This window comes from Corvus moneduloides, chromosome 12 (genome assembly GCF_009650955.1).
Source record: "Corvus moneduloides isolate bCorMon1 chromosome 12, bCorMon1.pri, whole genome shotgun sequence".
Classification (NCBI taxonomy): Eukaryota; Metazoa; Chordata; class Aves; order Passeriformes; family Corvidae; genus Corvus; species Corvus moneduloides.
In genome coordinates this window covers 16,243,334-16,265,266 of record NC_045487.1, presented here as the reverse complement: position 1 = coordinate 16,265,266, position 21,933 = coordinate 16,243,334, and the positions used below count along the sequence as shown (strand labels likewise).

The 21,933-nt window shown below is 39.2% G+C and overlaps 1 protein-coding gene across 7 annotated transcripts in view; it reads left to right on the top strand.

The window, feature by feature from the left end:
* Positions 1-21,933, top strand: part of ANKRD27 (ankyrin repeat domain 27) — a 55,075-nt gene that overhangs the window by 19,482 nt on the left and 13,660 nt on the right. For all 7 annotated transcript variants that reach the window (XM_032121653.1, XM_032121656.1, XM_032121655.1 and 4 more), the window contains 19 exons: positions 2,870-3,000; positions 3,957-4,067; positions 4,718-4,874; positions 6,406-6,560; positions 6,865-6,924; positions 7,018-7,071; positions 7,156-7,221; positions 7,300-7,376; positions 7,741-7,862; positions 8,756-8,834; positions 9,641-9,773; positions 14,349-14,441; positions 15,243-15,370; positions 15,806-15,888; positions 16,637-16,752; positions 17,498-17,590; positions 17,961-18,158; positions 18,478-18,537; positions 18,649-18,768. In XM_032121653.1, the coding sequence (XP_031977544.1) occupies positions 2,899-3,000; positions 3,957-4,067; positions 4,718-4,874; positions 6,406-6,560; positions 6,865-6,924; positions 7,018-7,071; positions 7,156-7,221; positions 7,300-7,376; positions 7,741-7,862; positions 8,756-8,834; positions 9,641-9,773; positions 14,349-14,441; positions 15,243-15,370; positions 15,806-15,888; positions 16,637-16,752; positions 17,498-17,590; positions 17,961-18,158; positions 18,478-18,537; positions 18,649-18,768 (2,007 nt within the window). In that variant the 5' untranslated portion in view covers positions 2,870-2,898. Of the gene's footprint in view, positions 1-2,869; positions 3,001-3,956; positions 4,068-4,717; positions 4,875-6,405; positions 6,561-6,864; positions 6,925-7,017; positions 7,072-7,155; positions 7,222-7,299; positions 7,377-7,740; positions 7,863-8,755; positions 8,835-9,640; positions 9,774-14,348; positions 14,442-15,242; positions 15,371-15,805; positions 15,889-16,636; positions 16,753-17,497; positions 17,591-17,960; positions 18,159-18,477; positions 18,538-18,648; positions 18,769-21,933 lie in introns of those variants that run through there.

The window sequence follows — 21,933 nt, the reverse complement described above, 5'->3', positions numbered from 1 at the left end:
TCACCACCTTCCATGGACTGGATTCTGCTTACAGGGCTCCTTTGCCTTCCTTACCTCAGGCTCTTCTCCAGTCAGTTCATCTCCTGTGATGAGGATGGGAACATCCAAAACCATCCAAAAAAAAAAGCACGTGGGACGCTAGTCTTGCTGCGGCAAACTATTTTGCAAGTTGCACATGTGTGTACATACAGCTCTGCTTGACTTATGCTAAATTGTATTTAGTTATATATACTAATTTGTCACTGAGTCATGTTTGGACTGCAAGCTGCAGTAATTAAGACTTACTTGGAATTGTGGCCTAGCCAGATGTTCAGCAGGCAGGATTTTTTGTAGCTAACTAGTCCTGCTCATAAAGGTGTCTCAGCCCTGCTGTTGTGCAGATCAACAATGAGACATCTGTGTTCCTGCAGTAGACCTGCCACAGGGCTTGTGCTGCCTCTTCTCCCTCCCCCAGCACTGGCTGAAGAAGAAGTCCACAGTTTGAACTTGGATTGCAGCTGCCTGCCAAAAAATCTTTATAGTAATCATGTGGTGGAATTACTGGTGATCATCCTGTTTACCCAGACACTGTGGTAGGACAGATCATGGATTATAGAATTTGTTGATCTGAGTTGGAAGGGACCTTAAAGCTCATCTCATTCCACCCCCCTCCCATGGGCAGGGACACCTTCCACTATCCCCCATTGTTCCAGGCCCCGTCCAGCCTGGCCTTGGACACTTCCAGGGATGGGGCAGCCACAGCTTCTGTGGGCAACCTGTGCCAGGGCCTCACCACCCTCACAAGGAACAATTTTGTCCTTACATTTAATCCAAATCCACCCTCTTCTAGTGGGAAGCCATTTCCCCTTGTTCGTCATTCCAGGCCCTTGTCCAAAGTCTCTCTCCAGCCTGTTTAGGTACTGGAAGGTGCAAGAAGGTCACCCTGGAGCCTTCCCTTCCCCCCTTAGCTCTCTCTGCCTGTCTCCAGAGCAGAGGGGCTCCAGCCCCTGGAGCATTTTTTTCCTTCTCTTCTGGACTTGCTGCAACAGCTTCATGTCCTTGTGCTGGGACCCCAGGCCTGGAGGGAGCTCTGCAGGAGCAATCTCACCTGAGTGGGGCAGAGGGACAGATTCCCCTCCCTTGACCTGCTGCCCATGCAGGGGGATGAGCCCAAGGCATGGCTAACTTTCAAAGCTTCAGATGCAGGTTGCTGGCTCGTGTTGAGCTTGGATTAAGGTGGACTTTTTCTAGGTTTGCAGTCTTTAATTACTCAACTTGGTTTGTCTTCTGAAGTTGTCAATGAGCAAACATTTTCTTCCCCATTGTGTTAGCAAACTGCATAGCTGTGCTGATATGGGAGCACTGAGTAAGTAATCTTTCATAGAAGCTCTTGGTCTTATTGTATGCTTTGAAAATGTATGGACCATTTTGTCTGGAACTATGCAGGAAAACTGCTCGAGGCAGTTGCCTGCCACTGCCAGACTTCAGTGGTTCAGGCTGGGGTTGTCCAAGCTGTAACTGGTGATAACTTTATATGGAAATGACTTGTAGCTTTAACTGGTTGTGTTTGTGTTTAGCTCTCTAAGGGAACTCTGCTTGTGCCTGATTAGGAGGGGCCAGAGCCCAGCTCAGTTACCAGGTTGTAGATCAGTTGACGGCATGGCTGAAACTCAAAGGCTCTCTGGAATCAATGGAATTGGGTGTATGTTTTTCCACTCCCTTGAACTGCCATACAGTGAGCTCACACTGAACAAATAATGTGGTAGGAGTAATTCTGCATTGGAGGAAACAGGGGGATACTGATTATGTAAAGGTGGTGTGCTCAAATTAAAGTCTCTAGCTGTGCTCACCCTTTCTTAGTATATAGAGCTGAAATTGTATAAGGAAATTGTACAGCTTCTGTTGATTACTAAGGGAAGCTGCATGAGGGGAAAGATACAGCAAGCTTGTTATTTAAGCATTTGTATGCCTGTTAATCTCAGTTCTTGTTAAAAAAAAGAAATTCTGAAGTTTTTCCAGGAAGGACCTGATAGGGTTTTTCCTGCCCTTGTGGCTAGGATATGTCATAGAGAATTGGAATTGAGGAAGCAAGCAGTTGAGAGTCTGGTATCTTAGGGATTATCTTTTCCAGGGCACTGTGACACCTAATGACAGCATTTCCAATGTTTACAGGTTGGATTTTCACTTTCCAGTCTTTCTTTTGCTCTCTGTTTGGCCAAATGTTACTTACCAGCCTGACCTCAAATCACTGAGACTGTTTTCATGGGAGTAGAGATGACCACAAATGATGATAAATTTCATGGTGGCTTTTTAATTATGACATGGTTGTTCATCTATCCTTAGTGTACCTCTCTAACTTTCCCTGGAAAGCTGAGGATTGCCTTACACGAGGGTTTCTGTTACACTGTCTGGATGTCTCATTGATGTGTGTTAGTAATCCTTATACAGGGGAGTTTTAAGATTTACATGGGCACAGTGCAACAGCATCAATGTCCTGTGGTGCAGTGGAATCTGCTGTAAAAAAGCTGTTGTCTCTTGGCTTGTTGTAGATCTCAGCAGCAGAAGTTCATTTGTATATCAAAGTGGTAATCTGATCTTAACTTCTCCTCTCCAGTATTCACAGTTAGACTCCAACACCTGGAAGGCCTAAGGAGACATTGGGGATAACTGTGTGATTGGAAGTGTATAATCATGAAAATTATTCTGTCTGAATAACTTCTAAGTAACTGTAGTTAATAGTTAAGCAATGCCATTGGCTGCTTACATCAAGACCCGAAACTGCTTTTTCCTTGTGGACAAGGAGAATCAAACTGCCCCTAGCTATTCCCAAATACTATGTTTTAGCAGGTACCACGTATGATACATCAACCATTCTCTGTATGTGTTTTAGAACATCTCCTTGGAATATCTGAAGTCCATATGGCTATGTATGATGAAGATATCTTGAAAAATCCTTTTTATTTGGCCATTCAGAAGCGACGTCCTGATCTATGCAGCAAAGTTGCAGAACTCCATGGTATTGTAAGTATAAAAAAGTGTATTTAAAAGCTGCTTAGTAAATGGTAGCTATTTGAGTTTAAATCATATGTATGCTAGGAAACATGTAAAGATTAGTTCAAGCCTACAAAACCTGGCAATGAAGCAGAACAATCTTTAGTTTAAGTTGCACATTATTTACTAATATGGCCCTCTTGATATATTGCAAGGTAGTAAAAAGTTATGGTTGGTATTGTTTCTAAGCTCTGCAGAAAGCTTATTTTCCTTTCTCTGAACTGAAGTTATGTATTCTCTCACAAGTTTAGAACTTAAATGGGATTGACCTTTTGAAATGCCTGGTGGGCAAGCAGTTACTCATTTGACAGCATTTTATGTGGCAAAATAAAGCTAATAAACTGGCCTGGAATAAAAACTACAGTCCTTAACATTTACTGATCTGGGTATTTTGCAATTAATCTTCATTCACAATTAAGTGTGTAGAGACTCCATAAAACATGGAGGTTATTGTTACCTGATTATAAAATTTGTTTCTTTCTAATTAAGAATTTGTCCAAAATTGCTTATCTGTTGGTGTAAACCCAAGAAGTTTATCTTAGATTTTTTCTTTCTGATGGATTTTCATTTTAGTATGAAAATATACTTTGCTTTTTTATTAGCTGCTTAATTTTAAGTCATTTGTGTGACTGGTGCTAAGTAGCTAAAGATTTAATTTACTTCCCTTAGTGTTGTTTGCTTCAGTAGCATCTGTCAGCTTTTTTCAGATAAGTTACTAAATGAAATTTCTGGGTTAATTATTGAATTGTGTTTCTAGTGGTAGCCTTTCCTTTTTATTTAAATAAAAGCACCTATAGTTCCTATATGTTTACTAGTAAATATTTATAAGCTTGATTTAATTGCTTGCCTCTAAAGGACAAAAGCTACTGATGTATAGCTGGCAATACATGGCATTTCTCTCTAAAGCCTGATTTAACTTTTTTTAGGTGCTAGTTCCATGCAAAGGAAGCCTTTCAAGCAACAGTCTTTCTACCTGCCAGTTTGAATCTTATGTTCTGAAGCCGCTGGAAGAAAATTTTCAAACCTTAAATGGAAAGGTATTTCTGTTTTGATATCTGAATGTAACTTGGGGACACTCCAGTGAGTGATTTGCTGCTGCTGACTGATTGTGTGAACTAATGGTTACAGAAGAGGCAAGCAGGGCTGACACTGCATAGGGTCCCAGTGTTTTCATTTGTAATTTTGCAGTACAGTCTGAGAATTTGGACATACAGCTTGCACTATAGATAATTTGCAGGCTGCCATCTAGATCTTCCTATTCCAGATGTCCTCACTGGAGTTGCTGGGAAAATAAAGCCAAGCATGAGAAATACAGACAAGGTGTGTGGTGTTTTTCTAAAGCTGGGTTAAGTCCTGATCTGAAGTTGTTGGGTGTTTTTAATTTCCTTTTTACTAAAAGTGCTCTAAAATGTGCAAACAGGTCTTGGTGATTGTCTGAAACCTCCTCTAGTAGGTTTGTGAAGGAAGTGGCTGTAAGCAGGGTTCAGCCAGCCACTGAAGACTGAAGGAGCCTGCGTTTCAGTGTCTCCACAGCATGAGAATGGAGATATTTTATGGTCTGGGGCTTTCTTGCCTTGCAAGTTTCTCTTCTCCCCCTGGGAAATATAACTACGCAATGTAGAAGCCAAAGAGTAACTTTTTTTTTGGGCAGAGTTTCACACTTGGTCTGCTCTTCATTTTGTTTCAGGAGATCTTCATACAAGGAAACCTCATCATTTTAGGAGATGGTTTTAATTATCATCTCTCGGTACCTGTTCTCTTTGAGGAAACCTTTTACAATGAAAAAGAAGAAAGCTTTAGTATATTGTGCATAGCTCATCCATTGGAAAAAACAGAAGGCTCAAGTATGTATTGGTGCCAATTCGGTGGCTGCCTTTGCACAGTGAGCAAATTAGTGTTTGATGTGCTTAATAAATGTGTTCATTCTGGAAAGTGTTGGCTTGGTTAAAAGCCCCTGGCATTTATCAGCTTGCTGGGCCAGATGTTGGTGTGCTACTGAAGAGAAATATCAAGTTGCTGCCAGGCAAAACTAGTGCTGAGACTGGGGCATAAATCCTGCAGAATTAAGAATCACCTGTAGAATACTTACTCCAGCATGATTTTTCTTAGCAGTGCTCAATTTAGTGCTGACTGCTTAAAAAAGGGATTTAGTCTTAAATGTGACTATGTGTGTCTTGAAATGCAGGGTAGATGCACAAAAAACTGGAGAGGTAAATTCTTTCATGATCACTATTGGGGGACAGAAGCTGTATGGCAGAGTTAGGTAGCAACCTCCTGGTGGTTGCCCAACTTATTAAGATGAATGTCTTAATTTTTGTCCTGTACTGGAAGTGCTCCTTAAGGCTGTAACACTATTTTCAAGACTACTGTCAATACTGTGAATGTTAACAGCATGTCCTTGTGAACTTGTATAACAATCTGTGTTTACTAATAAAGAAGAACAGAAGCTCCTTAAGAAGCTTAGAAGCTTCAGCTTTTTCTGAAATAAAAACGTTAGTCTTCCTAAATAAGTAAGAGTATTTGAAACAAGTGAATGCAAAGAGAAGTAGTACTAGGGTAGAGTGAAAGTAGTACTGTGAGGGAAGTATGGAAGTTTGTCTGGGGGAAAAAAAAACAACCTAGCTGCCATTCATATAGCCTTAAATTTTCTAAGTATTAATCTATATCTCAAAAATTATTCTTGTGATATTTTTTATAGGCATTACTTAATATAGTTGTATTGCAGTCTTTCAGAAGTGAAGGAGTTTCTAATTTCAAAAGTAATTTAAAAAGAATGATTTAAGCCTCTTACTAGTTGGTTGCCTTTGACTGCAAATGAAAGATTTGCCTAGACAAAAATTTTGGAAAAGCAACATGAGCTCTAAGTGAAGGAGGGATTCAGTTGTCTTATTCAGAAGAAAAGTGGCTTTGGTTTAATGTTACATGAAGCAACTTTGCTCTCCAGTTCAGAGAAAGCATGTCTAAATAAAGAATAGGTTATGTAAAAATCCAAGATGGGATTTTTGCAGCTCACTTAAAGCACCCTGACTTCCTGCATGGGCACTCAGTCAACACTGTAATGTGCTTTTCTTCTACTTTCAAGCTTGACTTACACAACTCATAAGCTGAGTGCATGTGGTAGTAAATTATCCCAGTGTAAAAAACCATGTGAAATCTGTTTTAGCTATTCCGAATAAATACTTGACATAAAAAGCAGGGGAGCCTGCTCTAATGTGATGCATTAAATTCTCTTAATTAAAGGTAATGCTCTTGTTAAAGGTGCAATAAGCTGAATTAATGTTTCAGTGCACACAAGCTGGCTGTATATGCAGGGAGAAAATGCATTTTACCATGCGTATATATTAACTCTGTGTTAATTCTTGGCTTTTATTTTAGGTGAATCTGCAGCTTCATCAAACTCCTATTTGCTTAAAAACATTGAAGATGTTAGAGAGTTCTTGGGAAGGCACTGTGAGAGACTTGATAAATACATAGGATCTTTCTATAGAACAATTAAAGAACATGAAAGGAAAAGCCTCCGCCACTACATAGTCAGTATCTTCCTTCCTGATGTCTAATTTGCTAAATATAATTCACTTCACTGCTGCTATTATCTTTGTCTTAGTGAACTTTTCTGTGTCACAGTAGCCTAGAGTTGTGAAAGGGGAGGAGGGGGAAGTGGTAATTTGCATTTAAGAATTTCACTATCTGAACTGTTTAGTAAATGCAATAATTATTGCTAAAACTCTTACCATACTGAGCACTTTTGAGACAGGGAAGACTTTCTTTATTTAAGCTTTGTTCCTCCGAGTCCCATTAACCTGAATCTGACAGCTTTTATCTTTTCTCTCCTAGGATTCTGTCAGTGCACTTTATACCAAATGTCTGCAGCATCTTTTGAGAGATTCACACTTGGTAAAGACTTACCCCCCTAGATACATAGTACAGTGTTACTTAAGCAATAAATTATCTGACTTTCTCTTGCTGTTTATGGCTTTGCTTTTCTAGAAGATGCTTGCAAAGCAAGAAGAGCAGATGAATCTGATCAAACAAGCAGTTGAAGTAAGCATCTGAAATGAAGGAAAATAATTAGCAAGCTGTTTTTAACTCTCCCTTTCATGCCTAAAATACTTTTTTTTTCTACAGATGTATATCCACCATGCTATTTATGATCTAGTCTTCAAATATGTGGGGACAATTGAGGCAAGTGAGGTAAGTTTCTTTAATTGCTACATACTAGTTATGTTCATCTAAATCATTTAAAAAACCTGTTGCCTTTCTATTGATTAGGATGCGGATTTTAATAAAATCACGAGGAGCCTTCAAGACCTGCAGCAAAAGGACATTGGAGTGAAACCCGAGTTCAGGTGAGAGAGATGACTGTGGGTTCTTTGAAGAGTCATTGAGATCCTGTCTTAAGTGCCAGCAAAAAAGTGTCTTCCTTCAGACACGAGCAAGATTTTTTTATACTTTGTTCATCTAAGATGGAAAATTAAAGCTTGGCAAGTGTCATATGAGGACAATCTGCATTGATGGTTGTCTCCTTTACTTGTATGTTTTTAAGCTTCCCTTTCCATCTTCAGCATACAGAAATGCAGGTTCACTTGGAGTAGAAGTGGGAATATTTTGGAGCCATTCTTCAATTCAGCTCTGCCCAAGTTAAAACTTGGGCTTTGGACTTCCTGCAGAGGAACTCTGTATGCTAATAATTGATTTCTAATTTTTTTGTAGTTTTAATATACCACGTGCAAAGCGAGAACTGGGTCAGTTGAACAAATGTACTTCCCCTCAACAGAAGCTACTTTGTCTGCGTAAAGTTGTACAAATTATTATGCAGTCTCCGAGCCAAAGAGGTCAGTAATTAATGAATTAATAATTTTAAACTTAACCAGCACACACAAAGCACTTCAGTATATGAACAAGTGTTTGATAGCACTTGGGGATCAAACACAATTGATCTGGAGTGTCTAAGGTCTCTAAAGAGAGCAAAAGGGAAGCAAGGTACATGTGTCAATGCTGGCTCTTGTGAGGTGAGGTGGGGTGCTGGGTTAGCTTGTGTAGGTCTTAGCTTGAACATGTGGGAGGCTCTCATTTGCCAGGACACTGATGATGATCAATTTTAAACACTGAAGATTGCTGCTAGGTCATTCTTGTGTATTAGTCCATGCTCTCTTTGATATCTTGAAATCGATACTCTTGAGATGCATCTTTTGCAAAATGCAGTGTTGGGTGGGGCCAAACAAATGTGCTGCTGTGGATTACAGCAGTGATTCTGTGGTATGAAAACACAATCCTCTCAACCTGGCATTTACTTTATGTAGCTTGAAAAGAGAAGATGCTTCTACAAAGCAAATAGAGTAGCACAGTGAACTTATGCTTTCCCTACTTCATCTCTTCCTGTCTCTGGGAAGACTGCTGGGTTATGGAAAAATGTATCAACTTTGAACATAGTCTTTGCACTCAAGAACTTTAGAAATCTTGAGCTAGTGCTCTGGCTCTTGCTGTGGGAAGAGAGGGATGCTAGTCAAATATTGCAGGCTGTACTGCACCAACTGCATCTGTGTTGGCTCCTGACAGCCTATTTCAGTGAGAGATTGAGAATGTTTGGAAGCCTGCCCTGGGCTCTCCATGCATTCTCTACGAGTAGAGCTGGCCCTTAGTCTTAGGAGGCAGAACTACTTTTAGAGTTATTGCTCTTGATTTGAACCATAACATGACTAATACCAAATGTGAATTCTTTTTTCAGTTAACATGGAAACCATGTGTGCAGATGATCTTCTCTCTGTTTTGCTGTATTTGCTTGTAAAAACAGAAATCCCAAACTGGTACGTTAACTATTTTGGCTCTACAGAACTCCTTCTTACCATCTTGTGTAGTGGTGCTGTAGGGACAAATGTTTCTGAACATACAGTTATAACTTACTGAAAGTGTAAGAGGTCCTGTTGAAATGCAGAAAACACTTTATAGGACAAATAGCAAAGATGTGTTATACATGTAACTAAATTAAGGACCTATCAGGAATGTGTCTTTGATTCTCAGCCTAGGAAACATTTGTAGTGGGAGGCCATCTCTCTACCACATCTGCAAAGCCTTTGTAGAGTGATTCTCTGTGCAACCTTTATGCATTTCAAGATTTGGTGCATGTCTTACAGAGAAACTAGCTGTGACTGTTTAATTACTTCCTGCTAGCCTATGCCTTTGTCTCCTCATTTTCAGTAAAATTCTGTCTAAACCTTCCAGCTGTACCTGAACTGATTCTCAGTGTTGGTATGATCTGTATCTCTGAGATCAGCATTTGGCCTTTAGCTTGTAGCTATCACTGTGGTGCTTGAAACATTGCTTCACTCTGTTCAAAGATGTTAATCTCCAACTATTGTCCTTATCCTTCATATTCCTTCTATCCAGTTAATAACTTTTTATTAAGAATAATATTTAAGACTATTTAAGAGATAAGTAGAGTTCAGATCAGTCTACAAGCTCAGAACAGCCATATTGCTGGCCTAACAAGCTTTCTAGAAGCTTTTTCCCAACTCACACCTGTTGCCTGCCTGGATTGCCTAAGATGAGCTGCAATATGCCATGCTAGTGTCTTATGTTTAGTGGTTCATGGCTTTAACTCTTTCTTTTTCAGGATGGCCAACTTGAGTTACATAAAGAACTTCAGGCTTTGCAGCTCAGTGAAGGATGAGTTGGGATACTGCTTAACCTCAATTGAGGCTGCAATAGAATACATCCGACAAGGCAACCTCTCTGACAGATCAACAGTAAGCTACTCTTAAACTCTGTCAAATGTCTGATAACTTGTAGTTCTGTGTACCATTGTGGGTGTAAGTCCAGCCAGAAGATACAAATAACTAACATAAGAATTCCCTTTTTTTGCTTAAAAACATGAATATGTTGAATTTACCCAAATGATTATAATGAAGTTCTAGCTGTGTACCAATACTTGTTCTTCTGTACTTCTTGAGAAATACTTAAATGTCAAGTTTGCCTCTTCATATGATTAGAGGAAAAATGACAGCACTGTTTGCTACAGATGAGTCTCTAGAATGTTTGGTATCTCCTGTTTGTACCCTACCATGGTTGTGAAAGCAGTGCAGTACTTGAGAGCAGGCATAGCTTAAATTTTTGTGTAATTCTAAAACACTGAGCTGTGCTAGCAGAAAGGAGATAGCAGTGTAATTTAGAATTATTCACCAGATCTTCATACTCAAAGAATTCCATGTGTTTGCAGTGCAGGTTACAATGCTGCACTGAGTTGATGGCTTAGGGGGAGTGCAGGGTTATGATAAGATGGTGTTTGAAGGTCAAATTTAGCTCTTGGGATCTCTGATCTGGCAGGGGTAGGAAATTTGTGGATGCATGAGAGATTTGCTACTAGGCAGCTAGACCTGCTGTCAATCTGTTCACATCCCTGCAGGCCAGTCAAGGGTGATGCTGATGTGACTTTAGAAACTTCTATGATTTTAGAACTTTGTAGGTTATTTAGTCAAGGAATCCAGTCTTACCACTCCTGTAAAATTTTCTACTGTTGTAAAACTAGGTATTCCTGAGCCGATGTGGAAATCAAAAGGAGTGAACTTGGAACCAGAGTGAATTCAGTGTGTCTCAGTCTGCCCAACTGCAAAGCACTGGAATCTAACTGCAGGGGCCAGAATAATGGCTCAGTGTGCAGGGCTTGGGATGGGACAACCTGGGGCACAGTCTTAAAGAAGAAGCACTTTAAGTAACATTTTGACCTCTTGCTATTTTTGGTTTTGTTCTTTTCTGGGATTTTTCCATGAACCTGTTGTACAGGTTTGTCTTGTACACTCAAAAAAAAAAAAATCAACCCAACACTCTTTCATATTTTGTGAGAGTGGTATTTCTGTAATGCTATGTTGAATTATGTTCAAAAAAATAAAAGTATTAGTTTAAAAGAATCAACCTGCTATATGATTTTGCTGTCTGCAGTCACTTGGCTGTCATTCACAATCAATATACTAAGAGCAAAGCTGGTGCTCTGAATGGAGAAATGACACCAAAGTAGAATTGTCTTCCACAACAATGCCAGCAAGCTATAAACAATGTACTGCTCTTAAATTTCTAGAATAAAGGCTGTTTCCTATTAAATGCCTGATCCTATCCCTCCCTCTAGCTAAGGATAGCAGTTTTTATACTGGGATTGCATTCAAGTGATCATAACTGAAGTGCCACTGCCATTAAGGTACTTACATTTATTTCTTTGGGAGACACCTGTCTGGAAAGGTAACTATGTATTTGAGAAGTCTAAATGAGGTCTTTAGTGTTTGCACCACAAGAAGAGCAAGCTATGTTTCTGCCTGTACTTCAGCTGGATCATCTCCAGGCATAGAAAACTTTCTCACTTCAGGGTGAATGTGCAACACAAAATCCTCTTGCATTGCCTTTCCTTGGAGTCAGCCTGGCTGGAAGGCAGCAAAACCCTGAGGATGAAGTGAGTGACAACTTGCCCTCAACACAGCTGAAAAGGAAAGAGCCAAACCACGCTTTTCTCCAGTGCATGAAGAGAGAGACTCTGAGACAGGAATGGAAAAAGAATAGTGAGGAGGTGGAGGAGCATTGCTCTCACTTCATACAGTTACCAGCTGAGACATTTCCTTTAATCTCCGGTAAAGGAGATTAGCTTTGAAGCAGCAGCAGCTGTCATCTTGCTGCCCTATGATTTCCTTCTCCAGATTGTGCTGGAAGGGGGTGTGGGATTGAAGTGAGCAGGAGCATGGCTGTGCCCTGGGGCTTCATTACAGCCCCTTATGTGGTTATGCTTGATTTTATAGCTGGCTTCAGATGGATCTTCTGGCAGCTGAGTAATGCTGCTGTCCAATCCATAATGAAGCTAACTCCAGAAAGAAACTCAGCAGGGGGCTAATGTACCCTGTGGGATAATGGGCATGTTCTCACCCTTATGTCAGGAAGTGAATTGCACTTAGGATGTTCTTGCCAAATCCCTTCTCCCAAGGTCATGCAAGTCTTTGTGAGACACTTTGGTTGTGGGGAGGAGAGCAGGCTGTAAAGGACCAGAGAGTCAGTTCTGTTTTCTGGGAGTTGTCAACATTACTTAATTAGAGTTCCTGTTAATGAGTATTGGATGCTTGCTAATTCCTGTGCACAGCTAATGTGTAGTAAGACTGTGTAGTTCAGGGGGTTCAAGTGAGCTATAAAACAGTAGGGAGTCAGAGCCAGCCATGAGGGAATAGGCAGCATTTTGTTTCATGTAGGGAAAGAGCTGTAGGTGGGGAAGAGCTGGAGATAGGGAAATGATCCCTACTCCCCCTCCCCACCAAACACTTTATTAGTCTTAGTTTGTGTTCAGGACTTCCTCTCCTGGCTTCTGCCACCTGTATTTTCTCCAAGTCATCAGTTGTACTCCGTGAGAATGACTTGGGCTAGATCATTACACAGGTACACTCTCATGGGTACAAATACTTCCTTTTTCTACACAGAGTAGTATTAGATAAAAAGGTCATTCATGTTTGGGTGTGTATTTTCTAGACAGCATATGCTTAAAATACCTGAAAGTCCCACTCAAATCAGTCTCTTTTTAAAAGAAATATAAATTCTTGGGCTGCAAGTAAAGCTGGTACAAGTGAGTTTTGACTTTGAAGGCCCAAACTTGCTTAATTCTTCAGCCATTATCTGATTCTTTTGTCATTCCATATTTCATTATTGGAGATATATGGTTTCACCTGGGCTCTTTATATTCTGATTTATATAATAAATATATAATGCTGCTACATTAGGGTTGCTGTCTCACGTGACTCTCTTTAAAATAATGATTCCACTTGGGGAACACTTTTCCTGAAGACACACTGTGGAAGGAGCAGTACTAAAATTACAGTAGTTCTTGCTCATGGTTACTTAGATTCTCCACAGTGAAAGTATAATGTGTTCTGTGAGCACCCACACCAGAAATTCTGATTAGACATCAGAAACTTGTACCAAAAGTTAAGTTTTTGATCAAATATTTCTTAGGGAAGCTATTCCTGTTCATGGTGAAGAATCTATCCAAGGACACTAGTGTTATGTCTTGTAATTCTGAAAAGATATGCTTGGGTATCCTTAGCTGAAATACTTAGATCTGAAAAGATTGGTGAATATTTGTTACCTTCATGTATCTAAATACAAACAACTTCCTGTGAAGTACAAAAAAAACCCCTTCCATCTCTTCACAAATGTTTTTAATGACATTATTTTCTATACTCTTAAGGGTGTTTGTAGACAGCTTTATGAAAGGTATCTGTGTTGATTTTGAAACATGAATAGTTTAATTTCTAGAAACTGATCTTGTTTATTTGCAGTTCATGAGACCTTTAAACTTCATTCTAATTTACTAATGTTAGGAGTGGAATCAGACTGGTTTTACTCGTTTACATCTGGTCTTGACAGACTTTAACTCAAAAGCCCTAGCCCAGATCCTAAACCATCAAAGTTTGCCTGATACATGGGTGGGTATCTTAAATGCAGTGGTTTTCTGTTTTATGGAGGCTGAAGTCTTCCCGTTCCTAGAGAGCCATTATCCAACAACAGCATCACTGCCAACCATAAGCAGCTGTTGATCACAACCAGCCATGTAGAAAAGCTTCCATCTGCATTCCTAGAAAATGTTTTCCTTAGGTTGTTGCTTTATTTCATGGGAGGGTCATGCTGCCATTTCAAAATCTTAACTCCACTTAATAATTTTCACCTGGCTTTGGAGGCATTTATCTTCTTTAGTGCATCCTGAAGTATATCTTCAGCTGTCTCAGAGAATAAGTACTGATGCAAGGATTGCACTGCATCTGCTTAGCTCAAACCAAGTAGGAAATACTTCACAAATGGATCTGCTGGAGAGCAATGCTTTGCCTGGTGCAACCTTTTATTTTTCAGCAAGCAGCAGAGAGTTCAGCATTCTTTGAGTCAGAGTTGTATCTGGGTCATCTCTTTTAGTAGCCACCAGTGGACATGTTTTATGTGAATTTGTTGTAATTTCTCCTCTTGAAAAAGCTGTGTTGTACCTCTTGCAGTTCATGCTGTCTTTGATACGTATTTTTTAGTCTTGCTGCATTGGTATAGCCATCATTTCATTATTGTTCAGTTAAATCACAGCAAATTTCAGTAAGGAATATTATGGTGAACATCTACTTATTATTTCTGTGGGCGCCCAGTCTTTAATGTCTCAGAATCTGAAATGTGAAACTGATTCAGATTTTACAGGTGTCTGATAATTCATATATGGTAAGTACAGCATTTAATATTTTTAAAAGTTAATTCCACTGTTAAGGTACTGCACCTTTGCCTGTAAGTGACTGTATAGATAATCAATCTATCTATTTCATTTTCAGGAATCTGAGAGTCTGTGTGACAAGCTGCTCTTAAGACAAAGGATGAACTTGTTGTCCCAGATGTCTGCTGCACCAATAGACTGCTTATTTAAGGTTAATAACTTTTATGGCAGAATATGTATGTATTTGTATATTTCATGTTTATATTCGTCTCTTTCTGCAATTTTCTGGAATGCAATGGAGGGTTAATTACATTAGTACTGTGAAATGTGTTTTAGTAGATGCTAAAAATCTTGAATTGAGTACATTTCTGTGCCAAAGCCTTACTAACATAAGATAATCTTATGGATTTCAGCACATGTTATATTAAATATAGAAGCAAAGGAGGATGAAATGCTACTGCTGTTGGTATTGTGTGGCCCATTTAATGCACAGATGTGATATTACTATCTGGTTGTGTCTCACAGCTTTTAGTGCTTGAAATTGAAAGAGTTTTCAGAAATAATTTAAATGTGGTCACCTGACAGCTACTTCATATTATCTGTTAATCTCATACTGTCATTCTAAAAGAATTTTGCCTATACAAGGACACAAAGCAGAGCTTCTAATTATATGTGTTCACAGCTTATGGCTGGAGACTTAGTAATTTTATAGACATGTTTTTGCACAGAGGGAGCTCAATTTCATGATTGAGTCTAAAGAGAACAATAGGAATTGTCTTAATTTTTTTATAGAAAGTGAAGTAAGCCAAGAACAGTTTCTTTTTAATACTGAATGCCCATTAAGGGGTTTTGTGCTGTGACATTGTTCATTTCTGCTTTCTAATGCTTGAATACGTCTTTCATAATCGGTTCCTTTCATTTTGTGCTTCAGTAAATTACTCTTAGGGTTTTTTTCTTAAAAGGAGCCCTTTTATGTTGGTTCCTCATTCTCTCTTCTCTTGTTTTTTTGTAGCATATTGCTTCAGGTGATCAGGAGGAAGTGGAGCGGCTGCTAAGTCAAGGTGACAGTGATAAGGACACTGTACAGAAAATGTGTCACCCACTCTGTTACTGTGACAAATGCGAGAAGCTGGTTTCTGGGTGAGCACTCTTCATCCCCATAACTACACAGGAAGCTGTCTAAAAGCCTTTATCTAAGATTTGCTAAAGAAAGTGTGCTGCTTTTGGTTATAGAGGGATTCAGTAGCACTTCAGGATGTAGTAGAGAGCATATATGTGCGTGGTTTGAAAAAACAGGAGAAATATTGAGAGACTACAGAATCCCTTGGAACCCACCAGTTCTGTGATGGAGGCTGTGTCCTTTGGTAAAAGTGGTGTTTCCTCTCTTGAATCAAATTTACAGAACCCACTTCTCTTAACAAAATGTAGAGTTCTGTATGGAATAATTCTTCAACGTAAAAAGATAAGAAGTTCCAAAATCAGTTTTTTGTCATCCTTGGCAACTTATCCCTTTCCCTTCTCCTTCCCACCTCCACCTGGGTAACTGAGCTGCTTTCAACCCATTGTGTTTTAAAGGAAACTGAATGACCCTTCCATTATCACCCCCTTTTCCCGAGATGACCGGGGATACACTCCTCTTCATATAGCTGCTATTTGTGGTGAGTGGGCTTGCTTTCCTTCACTAGTGTTTTCTACTCCTTTTGCTTTTATATCTTTATTTCAGCCTGTTTTCCACCTTTGTATTAAAGTTGGAATTTTGCATTAAGTTTTTTTTTTTTTGCTTCCTTGCTATTCAAACTTTGTTTCTATCTGGGCACAGACTGAAGTTGTATATTCTTTAAAGCTCAGTTTCTTATGGCTGAGTTTTTCTTTGTTTGCTGGCTGTTTTCTTTTACCATAGTGGCCACCACAGCAGTGCTTTCTTCAGCTCTGAAAAAAGTAAAAATGTGTCATCAGAAACCAGTCTTGTTTTAAAGGACTGGCAGAGTGAGAAATGACTCTTTTCCTTCTCCTGCAGCTCGCTATGCATTGTAGGTTTGTAACATCTGTATTGTAATGTTCATTATGTAATTTATCTTCCTTTTATTAGAAGATGTATTATTTTCTTAGTGTGTGGTTTCTTATTTATAATTTCCTTTTTTGTTATTATATTGAGTCGAAATATTTTCTTTTGTTACTCATAGGATACAAGTACAGCTTGCTTTTAGCTGGAGGTTCATTTATGGGGCTTGACCTTGAATAATCTGCAGCAAAAATCCCAAATACCAAGGCAGTGAATATGCAGTACATGGAAACAAACTGTGCAGAGATGTAGGGTATCTTGATTTATAGTCACTGTTTGAATTTGAAAAGTAGCAATGTTCCTGTGCAAAGTTTATTCCTTTCTCTGAATGCTTGTTTTTCAAGGTCAGACTTCATTAGTGGATTTACTCGTAGCCAAAGGAGCCATTGTCAATGCTACAGATTACCACGGTTCAACACCCCTTCACCTCGCCTGTCAGAAGGGATACCAAAATGTTACAGTAAGCACAACACCTAACCTAAATAATAAATACATGGCTCTTACTAAGCTCTTCTACTGTTACTGTCATTTAGATCTTCTGAGAAGCTTTTACTAGAACTGTGTAAGCTGTCAGAATGGATGATCTTTCATCACTGTAGTTTTCAAGACATTTTATTTTTTCTTATACCGCAAGGTTTCCAGCCATTGGTAATAACCAGCTGGCAGCTATGCATGCCTGATAGTTCATCCACTTTATTAACACAAATGTCCAATATATAATACAAATGGAGAGCATCTCTGCTCTTGCTTGAGACAGAAAAACCATTGCAGTCATTGGACTGAGTTAAATGCTTCACCCTGTGTTTAGGATAGACTGTGTAGCTATAGTAATTATTGTCTACTTTAAATTAGTATATGTGAAGTTCTTCAATTAGCATTGTTGAAATTAAGCCGTGTCTTCACTTGCATAGGCTCTTGAAATGCAAGGCAGATGATGTAGTGAGTATATTGCAGTGTTTGCTGCAGTAGAGGATTCATTTTTTTCAATTAAAATTCTGAATATTTAAGAAGAGACTTTTTGGTTCGCAGGGTAGGGCATAAATAGTTCTGCAGTGCCGAGAGGGTGGTGTCTAAAACAGGAAGCAGAGCTAGTGTCTCATGAAGTGCCCCATCATGCCAGAACCCTAAAGGAATCTGCAGAGCAATAATTGTTTGTACATTAATTTTTTAGTTACTTAAATGTCTACTTTTGTTTTTCTTTTAAGCTGCTCTTATTGCACTACAAGGCAAGTACTGATGTTCAGGACAATAATGGAAATACTCCACTTCATTTAGCCTGCACTTATGGTCATGAGGATGTAAGTAATTGTTTTGTAACAAACCAAATGGGCATTCTAATGGAATGGAATTAAACTGATGCAAATTTGCACTAAACTTACATATTTTAAAAAGTAAATAAAAATATTTGAAGGCTAAATTGTTTAATGCTCTAAATTAGGAATTTATTTGGTAGTTCATAGCAATTTTTAATGTGAGTTCACATTAAAGATAGTGCTTTGCAAATGTAGTTATTTAACTCTTTATTTAATGACACTGAATCACTAAAGCATGCTCTTTGGGTAATGGGTTACATGAGCAGCAATAAAAACAAACCTTTTAGGATTGTGCCTGTTGTCTGAACTGAGACACACCACTATAATTTATTGATAGCTTTCCTTTTCTTTCCAGTGTGTCAAGGCTTTAGTGTACTATGATGTGCATTCCTGCAGACTGGATATAGGCAATGAGAAGGGGGACACCCCTCTGCACATCGCTGCTCGCTGGGGTTATCAAGGGATCATTGAAGTGCTCTTGCAAAATGGCGCAAACCCAGAAATTCAAAACCGGATGAAAGAAACTTCCCTACAGTGTGCATTAAATTCCAAGGTATTCCTCTTTATCTTCCAGCCTGTTTTCTTTGTGATGCAACACCACAGAGATTTAGATGTTCACTGCTAATAGGATTTCACTACTAAAGAGAACATGTGTTTCACTCTGAGGGAGAAGGGTCACATTTTAACTCCAGCAATGGGAATACACTCTGTGGGATAAAACATGAACTTGTAAATGGGTACTTTAATCTGCTCACTCATAATCTGTTACTAATTATTAGGTTGGCAGCTTATTTGTGTGGAGTTACATTGATTCTCTTTAAGTAAGCTGAGTCTCTTTACGTTCATTGATTATCTTTAATATTTTTATGCAGATTTTGTCATTGATGGAATTAAACTACCTAACGTTTGAAAGAGGACAGAGTGCTTCTGAGGTAACAGCCCATGCGAGTTTCGTGCCTATGCTTAACCTCCTTAATTTGATATTTAACCTTTTCTGGTTTTTTGCTTGACTGATTTTTATATGTTTTTTTTCCACTTGTAAGTCACCACTTAGGTCTCCTCAGCACTCAACAGAAACTTTCAGCAGAGGATCATCTGTCTCAAGCCTGTCATCAGCATCAACTGATATAAGGCAGGAAGAAGTAAAAAACAGTTACAAAGAGGTAAGACTGAGATATAAGTTTTGACAGTAAGCAAGTGAAGGAAGCTAGAAGAGTGATATTTTGCCACAGTGTTTTAAACTGCTTCTTCAGGAATAGCCTTCTGTCTTACTTGGAAAATGATAGCTGCTGTCCTCAGGGGCTTGTCATCTCAGTACCTGAGCACTTATTTTTGTATGGTATCAACTGCTCTGTTGGTTATTTCTGGGGAAAAATTGACACCATCTCTGAAGTAGTTGTTCATATTTATTGAAGTTAACTATGTAATTTGAGAATTCGTTGAAGTTTAAAAAACTATAATGGCAGTCAGTGCCCCAAGGGACCTGGCTGTCCTGTCCAGGAATTAAATGCCATTGTTAGCTTACAAAATCTATCAGGAAAAAGAGACTAGTGCAGGCATGCTGGCAAACAACAAACTGGAATGTTAAGACAAGCTTTCAAAATAGGCAAATCAATAGGAATCAAATTTCTAACAAGTGAAGAGGTGCAGAGCATATATTAAATATCTTGCATGTATGTGTTTGCTGATTTTACTGTGTCCACACCAGATGACATCCTCTGAATTTTTTCATGTGGAACCTCAGATCCATACTTTGTTATCCCTTCCTAAGATTGCTGCATCACCATTCATTCTGATGCTTCTCTTTATTTTTCCTAGTCTGTCTGTTCATTTTTTTTCCCAAATTGACCTCCTAAGTATGTTTGTTTCTCTCAATATCACCACTACATTAAAATTCTTTCTTTTCCTGCTATTAAAAGGTTTTTCTCTTGCCAAAAGTTTCAATTTCCTAAAAGTACTGAAGAAACACAAAGATGTACATTTCGACTGGACGATATGAGTTCACACTTGAGTTGTTCTATGAGAGGCTCAGTCTAGGGCTGTACCTCCCTGTTTGTACAGAGTCAAGCATTCTAAATAAGTTCTCCTCGTAGACTGAGGATTTATTTTTCCTTCAAGAAACAGATTTATCACACCCAAGTGCTAAGACACTAGTTCAAGCTAGGGAAAAAGATTTCAAACTGCTTACACCTTAGGTCCCTGGGGTTAATGACCTTCTCTGTAATCCAGCTTTAGTTCATTTCTGTTTGCCAAGTTTCACCTGGGCTCCCTGCTCAAAGAGGCAAGAGCCTGATCCTGAGAGAACTCCATGAAGGGAATGCCACTGGAAGGAATGGAAAACTGATATGGTCAGTTCTCCTGATTTCAAGGTTTGCACCTTGGATTAAGGGGATCCAGTCAGACATTTGTAATCAATACTGAATTAAACTCTTCAATGAGCCACTCATATTGGCTTGTTTATTATGACTTAGAAAGGAGAGAGTGAAAGAACCAGTACTGTAAATTTGGGACTTGCTCTGTTGGAACTAAAATCTCCATGCACAATTTCTGTTCAGCTGCTGAAAAACTGGCCATGTGGGTGAATTGTAGTAGATTTGTTTCTTCTGTTTATTTTAAAGGAAGGTTCTGTTCCATGGAAGAGTGAGAAAACAAACTGGAAAGATGGGGAAATGCATGTAGCAGGCATTTTGCCCTAAGTACTCTTAATAAATTATCTATAAGCTGCATAACAGATGTTGTACCACTGCTGGGGCCTGAGGCAGTTTTTAGTACTGTAAGGAACTTGTTATTTTTGGAAAGAAATTATCAGAGCTTGCTATTACTGTTAGGCATCTTGTATGGCATAAGACTGACTCCTGAAAAATTAAGACATTTACATTCTCCAGTGACATTATCCTGTATGATTAGGGGAAGTTCGGGGGAGGCATAGACCTCCCTAGTGTATATAGTCCATTTTAGTTGTATATGCAGAGAGATTGGGATTCAGCTCCCCCAGCTTCTGGAAGGCAGTTGTCTTCACTTTAAACATCTATTTCCCCTCCTTAGTCAGTGAAGGGAAATTAACTCCAGAGAGGAGTTCATCTCAGACATGCTTCGTTTGACCTGTGTTGCACTCAGGTGTTACTTGTTGACTGCATTCTGTCCTGTAGTTACCAGGGAGGGAGTTTAAATGCCTGGCTTAGATTTAGACAGCTGACTTTTAGACATTCAAGGTTGGGGAAGAAAAAAAAAAAAAAATCAAAGAATCCTGGATTCTGCCCAGAGTGACCAGTGCATGACTTCAAAGACTTTCATCTTGTGTTAGAAAGGTAGTAATAAAACAAAACTTAGCAGCTTTTCTAAGAGAAGATAAAAATGGAGAGATTTGATCTGCCCTCTGATCTTTCAGCTGTTTGTATCCTGTTCTTCATCTAAAACCATGAAGGAAGAGATCAGAGCAATAAAACACAAACTTCAGTCTCATTCTTCCTTGTTTGCCTTGCTGAACACCACTGTCACACTCAGCAAGGTGGTCATTTCTAGAGAAAGACTGAAATGTGACTGTAGCTGTCACTCCATGACATCTCCAACTTGCAAGATGTTCCTTACTATTGAAACAAGTGTGTTTACACAGCAGCATCTTCAGTGATTCTGGCACAGTGCTGGAATAATTTGCTATAATGCTGAAACAGACTTTCCTAAAGCTTATTAAGTGACTCTTCAGCACTCTGTAGAGGCCAGGTGAGTCGTGAGAGGACTGATGGGCTCTCTCTGCCCTTTTGCTGGCACCTTTCCCATTCCTATCAGGTTGGATCTCAACTCCTTCATGTGAGAGTAGAGAATTAGAGGAGAGGTGAGGAGACAAGTTAATCTCCTCCTCCTGTTTTCACAAGCAGTCTGAGGGCTCAGGGGAATGGCACCAGTGTTCTGCAGAGCACCTTCCATCTTTTCTTGCCTCACGTGTCTCTTCTCCCTGCAGAGCTTGTGAACAGGAGAGCACCTTCACCCAGCAGGGGAGCCCAGGCATTACCTGGCTTGACCTTACACTTAACTGGGCTAATGCTGGTGCTTTTCCTAATGCATACCTTTGATATGTTTATCTTTCCAGATTTTCAGTAAGAAAACAAATTTCATACTTACAATCAAATTAGATTTGTAAATGTTTGGGTTTTAGCATAGGAATAAATCAGCAATCCGCAGATGTAAAGGGAACAATTGGAAAGCATCTTTTCCATCTTAAACTGATGTTTCTCAAATAGCTCAATGAAACCTGCCATCCTTTGTGCTCCTGGTAGCATAGAGTAGCTCAGCAAAAGTCCAAACAGTATTAGTGTTTATTAGGGTAGAAA